Source organism: Patella vulgata, chromosome 3 (genome assembly GCF_932274485.2).
Source record: "Patella vulgata chromosome 3, xgPatVulg1.2, whole genome shotgun sequence".
Taxonomy (NCBI): Eukaryota; Metazoa; Mollusca; class Gastropoda; family Patellidae; genus Patella; species Patella vulgata.
In genome coordinates, this window is record NC_065881.2 from 86,927,441 (window position 1) to 86,938,661 (window position 11,221).

Consider the following 11,221-nt stretch of genomic DNA (forward strand, 5'->3'; position numbering starts at 1 on the left):
TTGAATTTGAATACTGACGGGCGACTACATACTGACCCTGGGGTGCTATAGCAATCGTAAAGGGAGGTAAGAATTTTCTCCGGTAGACAAGGTTACACAAGGACGCAATCGTAATAGCCTTTTGAAAGGGCGAGATTTTGGTCAGCTCTATGAAAAGACTACGAAACCGAGCGCATGCCAGCCTGAGGAGAATTACATCGCTTACACAATAGTTTGTCAATTCTGTTTTAGTGTCAAAATAATTGTTTTGTAACACGCGTTCATTATACCATTTAATAACCTTATCACGTTCCTGCGGAGACATAGTTGACGTTTCGTAAAAGCTTATCGGTGGCATTTCACCATTGTATTCCAAATTTTCAGGTTTAAGGAATGAATACGGAAATATACCCTTCGTAATCGGTAAATCAAATGTTTTGCTAAAATCTGTAAGTTTCATATGCATAAACGCCAGGCTGTCTAAAAAACGTATATTATTGTTTATAGTCATACAAAGGATTTTAGACCCGTTTGCGATGATTTGAGGTAGAATTCTAGTATGTATGACGAAATATCTCAATACAAATAGAGCATCGAAAGCCTGACTATTATGTGCTATGAACCTCGAGTGTCGGTGAGTTAGAACGGTAGTTTTTTTACCCTCGAGGTCGACATTTATTTCGGTCTGAACTATCCAGCGACAAAACTCAGAGACGCAATATTTACCATAAAAAATCCATTCTCTCTGAGCATTCTTTAAGTTACAACCGTCACAAGGTTCGTTAATGTCTTTCTCCAAACATAAAGGACACACGCGGTGTGCAACGCATAAAATCGCTACATGGATATTATTTTCATCCAAAATAGTCTCAAAGTCGTAAAAAACAAAATATCTGATGGTCTCAACTTCAACATCCTCCGATAATCGTTTCATATAACACCTATGGTTAGGTTTACACAGCTGCTCACAATTACGACATTTGTGCACATCGCATGTGTGTTTATTCATTGCGTCATCTTCGTGTGTGTCTATTGTCGCATAACACTTTAAACAGGCCCTATATTTCACACACGTCGTCACGGTGTATAGTGGGACATTTTGGTTATGTCTCTCCAAACATTTCAACCCTCTAAAATAACGGTGGCAAAGTTCGCATTGTATTCGTGGTCGATCCCTAGGACAAGAATCTAGCTGACGGCAACTGCGACATGTCGCTTTACACACATGTTTATTCTTATCCGAATATGGTTTTTCACACGCTGGACAATAGTATGCTTGATTAAATAAGCTGTTGATTTTCTTTATATAATAAAAATGTTTTTCCATTAAATACAGTCTTAAAACGGGTACATTGGGATCCGCAACACCTCTGAATATGACACAATTTGCACTCTGTGCGTCATAGATGACAATTTGATATTTAGCTTTTAAGTGTTCTTGGAATATGCACCATTCAGGACGACCTGTAGGCACTAACGGGTTAACCCCGTACTCTTGATACATTTCCATAGCCATAGCAATCTGTAACGGTTTTTTCTTACGTTTGTTTACTACACGTTTGTAATGTTTAGTTTCTTCGACTGTCGGTGAAATTTTCTTACGATAAGAAATTTCATTTATACCCAGGACGATAGATTGTCCGAAACAAGTTTGATAACCATAGTTGGCAACTGGTGATATAAATGTTCGTTTTTTTGAACTCATAAAAGCCTCGTTCAAAAGAACCTTATTTGTAAAAGCACCGCCCTCTTTAGAGGCTACATAGGTTACGGATATAGAAGTTTGATTGTCAATAACTAGTGTTTTTTTTGACTGCATAACTTTCGCAATCTCTTCCAAGATTAATTCCAAAGTTAGTTCTTCGTAGGGTCTAAACGCAATATATATGGGGTTGTCCAAATCAGGATGATTTAGTTGTATTCTTACCCTCTCGTTTGGCTGAACATTGAAATTTTCTCTGACGGTCTCTAATATCTGAGTGAATAGCCGCTCTAGCCAGTCAGGAGTGGTAACCGCCTCCGTGTTTATAATTTCGATTCTCATTAATTCGGAATGGATATTAAACTTTCTTGAAAAACGGCGCTCCACCGAAATCAGCCTTACTAAATCTTCGCCACCTCTCCCCACTTGACAAATCTTTAAAAAAAAAAAAAAATGGAGATTGGGTTTGGTATGGTATTTAAAAAAACAAATCCGGTGGTGTTAACAAATCAAAAATGTCGACGACTTCGTCGTCTTTTTCGTCACAAACCTTAGCCACTAAAGATTGGATATTAGAAGGCAATGTTATGTCACTCGTTAATAGTGCAATTAGCGGATCGATCTTTTCACTTTCTGTAGACGAATTAGGTTTCACATTATTTTGAATATCGTGTAAAGTTTTTTTGCTCACCTGCGACGTGTCAAAGTCGTTATCGTCATCTGAAAATAATATCGGACTAACCACCGGTCGGGGTTTTTTTTCTAACCTTTCTTCTTCTTCAGAGGCATCCACGGTGTCAGGGTCAGACAGTTGCCGCTTAACCCCCTGTGTTTCATTATGATTTTCATTCTCGACGTGGTCTAGAGCTTCGTTAACGGCCAAGGTTTGACTTGCCGTCCAATATTCAAATTCGTCTGTAATCTGTAGTATTTCGCCCCATTGAGTGTGTGTGTAGGTTTCAAACGCATCCATTCTAAGAAAGCAGAAAATTTGGTTTAATAATAATCAAAAGTATATGACTGTAACAATTTTTTTTTTTTTTTTTTTTTTTTTTTTTAGATCTAGGTGTTGGGTTTTTAAATGGTGTAGTAAGATGGATCCTTATATACTCTATAACGATCGTCTGGCCACCTTTGATAATTGCTGGATGCATAAGCAGCCGACACCTCATAATTTGAGCAAGGCTGGCTTTATCTATATTGGACCTTACGATCGCGTAAAATGTTTTAGATGCAACTTAATATTGAAGTCTTGGAACCCCGGAGACAACCCATTCGTTGAACACACTAGGTACAATCAAACCTGTAGTTTTATGCAAATGATTAAACCATGTTTGTCGGGAGGTTTTCGCTGGCAATTCAGAGGATTTTTCAAACAGAGTGTGATTACCCTAGCGACTTCCAGAGTTTTGTACAAATCTAAAACCGAATGCATCGAGGCGGCTAAGAAATCGGAATTTAGCTTTTTCGATTCAATAGGGGGTCCCTATCTATTCTTGACGGAGTGGAATTCCAAAAACGATAAAGTGAAGGAATATAATATAGACAACATGACTGTAGAATCATGTGATTTTTAAAAAAACAACGACGTCTATTTGTTAAAAACAAGGCACCTTACATCTTGAACGTGACGGTAAGTATTACTAACTCATTGCATAATGATGGTAAGTATTACTAACTCATTGCATAATGATGGTAAGTATTACTAACTCATTGCATAATGATTGATGGGTCAAGGAACCGAGAAAGTCAAACTTAGAAAAAATGTCAATTTGAAGATAATTCATAATAGCCGGTGTGATTCCAAGGTTTGTTACATGTTGAATGTAGTTACCTCCCCTTACATGTTGAATGTAGTTACCTCCCCTTACATGTTGAACGAACGGTAAAGCTGTCTCTATCATCCAAACAAATATTCTACGAATATTAGTCTGGATGGGTCCTCAAAATTTGACGGAAAGCCTGTCATTGTCTGGATTATCCAGTCTTTTAAGTTACCACGTACTGAATCTATCAAAACATCTCGCTAGTCTACAATGACCCTCTCTAAAATTTTGTTTGTAAAGGTTTTAATTGAAATGGTAATTTTCTCTCGTCATGAATCAGCCGTATGGCTTCTCACAATCTTCTTAATTCTCCATCGTGATTCACGCTTCATTCTCCTCGGATCTATTTTGTTTCTAATAATAGATGCGCCAAGTGAATTGTGAGATATATTTCAGACTCACTTTATAGAATCTAGCAAAAACGGCCCGGCTTCATAAGATCTAACACTTACATTATATACATTCAAATTTCACAATCAAAAACTCTTACAAAACTAACACCGTAACCTGTTAAGAATTTAATTTAAGAAACGACCAATCGTTTATTACTAATGTAATACTATCGCTAATAAATAATAATCTATCGTTAATGTAATCCTCGTGAATGTAAACATCGGGGGGTGAGGTTTGACAACCGGACTAATAATCTTCACATCGAGTGATACCCTAACAACACCCGGCTTTGCGATTTACGGATACAATAATATTTTACTTTTCAAACACAACTTTCTTGATAAAACTGTCGAAATTGTCTGAATTTTTAACCCTGGCTATAATCTACACTTTGAACAATTCTACATAAAAAACAAAATATATGTACAAGATCTTGTACTCAGAGACCCCCAAACAATTCGAAAAGAGTGAATAATAAAAATAATAATAATTATCTTAATCTTAAACAATGTATCTTTAAAGGAAAAAACTGACCTTATTTTCCGAATTTGTCCCAGTAATTGCTAGGCGTATACTAAAAGCCAAGGTCTTACGAGATATACACACTCAATGTAGCATGCTTCGCGGCTAGAGGTTAAACGGCCAGCCACTGACACCTGCTTTGACAAGTAGCTAGACGGTTGGTCTTTTAAACCACTCGCTGTCAGTAGGGGGTTTTTCAACGACTCGCTCGCCGACAGACATCACACGGCTTTCTGGCAATTATTTCGCGTCATTGGTTATGCCTAGTACTTGATAAAAACACCGACAGTTTATAGCTGTTGTCTGAGTACAGGGCGCGTAATTGACCCCTCCTTTACAGCCAAAACCTAATGTTAAACTTTATGAACATTTGACTAGTTTTCATGAATAATATTTTTAAGTGGAGATATTTATTTTAAAATTATTCACAACGGAGTATTGTCTAGTTTTAATGTATAATATTTTAAAAGGAATATCTTAGAACAACTCGGCCCTCCCAACGATTTATAGTTGCTCATAAAAGTATTCACTTTTCTTTATAAGTACCAACCGTTTGTCTGTGAAAATTATTCTCGCCTCTGAACGAATAAGCATTATCAACTCTCGTCGACTTTGTAAAAAAAGAAAACCAAGACCGTCTCAAAATGTAAGTTTTTTTATTATTTCTTCAAAATTGTGATTCGAAACCTACTTTTAAAACAGCGTTTCATGTTTACTTTTTCACTCGACCCTCGTAGGGCGACCTTTGTAGTGCGTAATTAAAGACACGCGTAAATTAGCTAAATCGCTCTCCTAACAACTGAGATTAATATACGACTTTCGTCTGCTTTGCTTATTTTTAAAACTGTTCATATCTAAGCAACCATATTTGTCAAACATATTCAACAAATATTAACCCGGTTAGGAGCCTAAGATGCTATATTACCATGCATATACGTAGAGACCGTGAACTTTATGTTGAAAGCAATGCTTAATGGTAAGTGCAAGAGAACCACACACTGTACCTCCATGGCATCAGCCCACCCTACTTTTCATCATACTCGAATGTTTCTACTTTTTCAAGCTACACACACCCATACACACCAAAATTGGCATACATTTATTGGTATTAACCAACCTATTAATATTTTGACTTTGAAAATATCTTTAATATAAATTATAATATTATATTTTTTGTTGTTTAAGGTACAGTATTGACCAGGTTCAGGCTTACTTGAAAAGCATAATTACCCTAATGCTGTGTACATTGGCACCGTGTCTCAATGCTATTGGAACACCTGCTATAGCTATCCAACTAAGGGATATTCTGTTCGACGCCAATAATTTACTGGCGACACACCACCCATATATAACCCCTATAAGGCCATCACCTGAGCAGGAAAAAGAAACGTAAGTTTTTTGGTGATTTTTTTCTACTTGGTATGTTTTATTTTACCAATACCTATCTGATTTGTTCTTTTCTGCAGATTGTTAGCTTTTACGGACTACATACTGACACGGTTGAGGATGGTTGAGGGAACGAACCCTGCGTTCAAGAACATCATCAACGTTCTCGACACTTATAGGGAGCTAGCAGATTGGAACATGCCATCATTATAAAAATATATATATATAACACGATGGCTAAATAAAATATTATAAAAAAAAAAAAAGGCTGTTGTTGGTTTCTTAGTATCGACACGGATTGAAGAGTGTAGACCTGTGAAGTGGGTTTTTTTAGGTTAGGACGGGGTGTGGTGGGAGGGGGGGGGGTCGGTGTGGGGGGGGGGATATGGTGTGTGGGATATAAACAGCCTTTGATAAACAATCACAACATGTTCAACTGTCAAGCTTAATAGCGGAGATCATTGTCCCTTAATGCAGGTATAGCTACACTTGGCGTGAACTCAATGTAACCTCTAAACACCTGCCTATAAAGCGAAATATCTTCCCCCCCCCTACCCTCCAATAAACAATTCGTGGACCCCATACCCTCGTTACAAAAGTCAAACACGATCAAAGAATATAACACCTGCATACCTTTTTTATTATTCATAACCTCATTGTTCAGTCAACAATAACCATATTCAACCTATAAATAGAACACCTGTGGAATGCTCTGACGTCAGACCTTAGGAATGTGTGACGTCAGACCTTTGGAATGTCTGGAATTCCAAAATTGCTTCAAAGTACCCTTCCTACTACTGGTCTGTCCGTATGTTCCACTTTTTGGGACACAATAATGTTCCTTCTAATTGAGCTAGAATGTTCAAACTTAGTGTAGGCCATTGGGCCAATGCCTTGATGGAGTTTTATGCTTAGGGTAAGTGTCATCTGTGTTGATTTTTGGGGGGTTTTTTTTTGGGGGGGGGGGATTTCGGCTGGGGACATCAGCCTCACTGTTGACTTGTTTCTTTGTAAAAACCTCATACGCATACGTAATTGTTTTGTAGTTGATGTTAACAGTATAGAAGTACCAGGTATATGCCGGCATCGTTCACCCCCCAGGTCAGCCCCATTTCCAGGTAAGTGTGACAGTGTGTCAAATCAAATCAAAATATTCGATAAATTTATCCAACATTTGTATCATAATACTAGGCTAAGTAGAGATAAGCAATCCGATTGGTCAAGACTTTGGAACATAAAAACTCTGCTTTTAATTGAGGTATAGATGTTTATTAGGCGAATGATTAGGATTTCGCATTAAAGCTAAGCAGAGCTGGGCAATTTCTTTGGTAGATGCTTTGGGACAAGATAACTTTAATTCTAACACATGGAGAGTGATGAACCTTTGTGTATAGGTTCAGTCACTACCAGGTACTTCAAAATCTGAGTTTGATAGTGAACATTGTATGCTTAGTCTAAGGATAGATAATCGGTCTGATTACTCGATGCTTTTGAAAAAGTTACATGTGCAATTATTGAATATGGGTCATCTGTTTTTGGGGGATTTCAACCCCATTTCCAGGTAAGTGTGATAGTGTGTCAAATCAAATCAAAATATTCGATAAATTTATCCAACATTTGTATCATAATATTAGCACTGCCATCACTGTTTATATCCCATCGGTCTCGGTTTCCATCGATATTTATGTAAGAAACATAATTTATATGTTTATGTTCCTAATATCGCAGTTTATTTCTAGGATTGTTACTACCTTGATCAGGCTCCTGGTTGTACGAAGAATCGCGTTTGTAGCTTGTGGACCTTCGAGATATCGCAATTGTTTTATTCTTTTAAAAAAAACATTCAAATATATCACTATTACACGTTACAGCATAATCATGCTTGTGTCCCAATTTCTGTATTTTGTATTTCTGTATTTAACCACTCGTATTCTATTGTCTTAGACCATACTCATTATTATGTAAAATATGTGAGTTTATACGTGATTGTTTTGTAGCTGGTGGAATATCACCTTATAGCCCGAATTATCCAGCTTCCAGGTTAAAACCATTTTCAGGTAAGTGTGATAGTGTGTGAGTAAAAATCAAAGCATTAGACGAATTTGTCCAATAAGTATGTTATGTATCATGATATTAGCAATGTGGGCGAATTACCATAGCGATCACTATTTATATCCCATCGGTCTCGGTTACTTTCGATATTTGCACGTATCGGATAGTAACTTGTGAAGCCTCTAGATGTTACAATTTTATCCGGTTTCTACAAATCGCTATTGATTTCTATGATGGCGCATATCCAAAACAGTGAAACTTTGACTGCTTTCAAATCACAGCTGAAGACTCACTTATTTCGGGAATGCTATGAGAATTAGACTTTTTTTTCACTGTGTACATTATTATAATAGGTAAACGATTTTTAAAATCGGATTAAGATTGTGATCTCTATAACGTCATCAAGCTAAAATCGCGATTTTTTTCGTACAATCAGGGGCCATAATTCAGGAAGTTACGATCCCAATGCGCGGATATCAACAGGAACGAGATCTGTGGGATATCAACACATGTTTTAAGTTTCATCATTGATACTAATTGATAGACCTGTAACATTTTCCCAAAGTTTCGTATCTTTTCGTGTGAAAAAGGGTGATTTTAGCTATAGAACAAATGAATACAAGTTCGAATATAACAACTACAAATAATAAAGTAATATTAGGACAAATGAGCATAAGTACAAATATTTATAACAACTTTGATCAAAACAATGTACAAGAGTACACACAGTATTTTGTTGAGGTCTTCTTCACCCTCGGCTTTGAAGTTGTAATTTGTAGACAGTCCTTTACAGATGTTGCCGCAGTAATTCCAAAGTTGGCAGAATTATACAGGATCTTGTTGATCCAAATGTAACAGCATGAATAATTCTTGAATGGGTATAATCCGACGTGGTAATAATCCACAACAATAATCATAAACTTGTATTACAACAAAGAGATAATTTCTCTTAAAACAGCACAAGAAGTCAACATTTAGTTTTGTATAAAGTGCTAAGAAAGTTCTGCTAAAGTTATCCAAATGTTCTTCAAATGTTCTACTCTCGGAACTTTCCGGAACATTCTCAAATTTTCCCCAACTTTCCAGAACCTACCAACTTTTTAAAGAACCATCCATAACCTTCCAAGTACTTCTAAACACCGTTTCCCGAAGTTTCCAATTGGCGATTCTAGAAAGCTAGTCTTCGAATGTGTCCATCCATCCATTGTGCGTCTTTTGGTCTTATACTAATGCAGTTATTCGGAATAAACGTTTTAGTGTCATTGACAATTATAGAAATAATTTTACTAGCTTGATGTGAACAGCGTTCATTTGGAAATAATTCTTTCCGATCATTATATTAGGACCTAAATAATTCCAAATTGCACGACTAAAGGAATGCGATTTGCTTTACTTTAAAATTTACAATAATGGGACTATGATCACGTATTTCACCCATGATTTGGATGAATATAAGTACGGTGGTTGTAGGTCCTCTAGATGAAACTACACGAGCTGGTTTTAAAACAATCATTGTATTTCAGGGTCAACTGAGGATCAAACAAACATTACACAGGTGTCAGGTTTCGATATTGCAGCCGGAAGTCCATCTTCTTTGGTCTACACGTCGCGCAGAAAATTCATTTCCGAGCCCGACAATCCACCACCATCACCGGAGTCGCCCGATAGTGCGCCAAAGAAAACTATAATGTAATTTTGTTTGCTACAACCGTACTGTGACAGCACTAAATGCAGCCAGATACCACATCTATTTTGTTTGTATTACTAAGGCAACTTTGACTGATTGTATTGTTTAGAATGGTGAGCTAAATGTATATATTTAAGAGACTGGGCACGCAAGTATATGTGTATGTTTAATGTATAATTAATTACTGTTCTATCTTGTATTTTATTAATTAACTAATTTGTTATCTACAGATGCCGCGTGGTTAATTTAGAATATGATATCGTATTTTATTTTACCCCTCTATTTGACAGAATCAGAACTCACTAACGCAGACCGTACCAACGCATTAAGAAGTTAACGATTTTATCAACAATTTAAATATATCAAAATCATCCGGTCTCGATGACATCAGTGCTAAATTACTGAAATCTATTCCCACTGACATTTTTTCTCCAATTTGTACTTTAATCAAACTGTCTCTAAAAACAAATAAGGTCCCCAAGCTTGGCAATTTGACAACGCCACAACCATATTTAAGACATGATTTCCTAATAAATGTGGAAATCAAAGACCAGTTTCATTTTTAATCATTATAATTAAAATATTTTGAAATACTTTAACATCCTGCGGTATACTAACTACCTTCCAGTTGACAGTACTATACCATCTAATAAAATTGACACACGTTTTATCATAACAACTGTACTCTGTGTTAGTTAGTGTTAGTTGTATTTTACGTCCGCTTCCACCGAGGTGATATCGCAGACAATGACGTGTTATGTGTACAAGGTGCATTAATTTACAATGTGATTAGTGAGAAATATTAGGATGGTTAGGTTTTCATATATATGTACATAGGACAATAAACAACAGTAGGATAACATGTGCAAAGGACGAAACAGGTGCCAGTAGACATTTACAAACATGCGATTTGACGGAACAGACATGGACAAAGACGGACATTTTCACAGACATAGACATATTATGTACATATATATATATATTTTGGTCGATTGGGTTGGTCTGGTCGTTCTGTCCGGTAGAATGGCAGGGCGGTGCAACTCTACCTTGGGGCTTTGTTGGTGAGTTTGAGTCCTGGTCCATTCTTCCTTTCATTTGGGTATGTTGTCCGGTATGGTAGCGTTTTTACATCTTTATTTATGTTATTCATTCCTTTTATTGTTGGTTCTCTGAAGGAAGAATCCAGCACCTGAAAAAGAAAGCTAGAGAAAAGAGAGTATCTGATCTTACTGTGATTTTTTGGTTATTTCGTCTAGTAAGGCTTCGTGGGGGGGGGGGGGGCGGGGAATCATTTAAACTAATAATAAAAATAATAAGTGAGAGTAAAAGAAAATAGAGTGTTAACTGAATTGCAGATAAATAATAAGAATAATAAATAGATATTAATGGTAATAATGAGAATAATAAATTACTCATGAATTATGTTAATGGTAGATTAGTGGTTTTATTATAAATGTAGGGAGGTTTACGCTTCCTTCTAGAGGACATTTTTGCGCTCCACCCTACTGTTGATTAATTGGTTTTATTAGTTGGTAGATTAATGGTTTTATTATAGATGTAGGGAGGTTTACGCTTCCTTCTAGAGGACATTTTTGCGCTCCACCCTACTGTTGATTGATTGGTTTTATTAGTTGGTAGATTAGTGGTTGTATTATAGATGTAGGGAGGTTTACG

General features: G+C 36.5%; 1 protein-coding gene across 1 annotated transcript in view; it reads left to right on the top strand.

Annotated features, from left to right (window-relative positions):
* Nucleotides 1-9,736, top strand: part of LOC126814309 (uncharacterized) — a 55,696-nt gene extending 45,960 nt beyond the window's left edge. Inside the window, exons 12-14 of the mRNA XM_056099540.1 lie at nt 6,855-6,926; nt 7,806-7,865; nt 9,384-9,736. Coding sequence (XP_055955515.1) covers nt 6,855-6,926; nt 7,806-7,865; nt 9,384-9,553 — 302 coding nt within the window. The 3' untranslated portion in view covers nt 9,554-9,736. The remainder of the gene's footprint in view (nt 1-6,854; nt 6,927-7,805; nt 7,866-9,383) is intronic.
* The last annotated feature ends 1,485 nt before the right edge of the window (nt 9,737-11,221 follow it).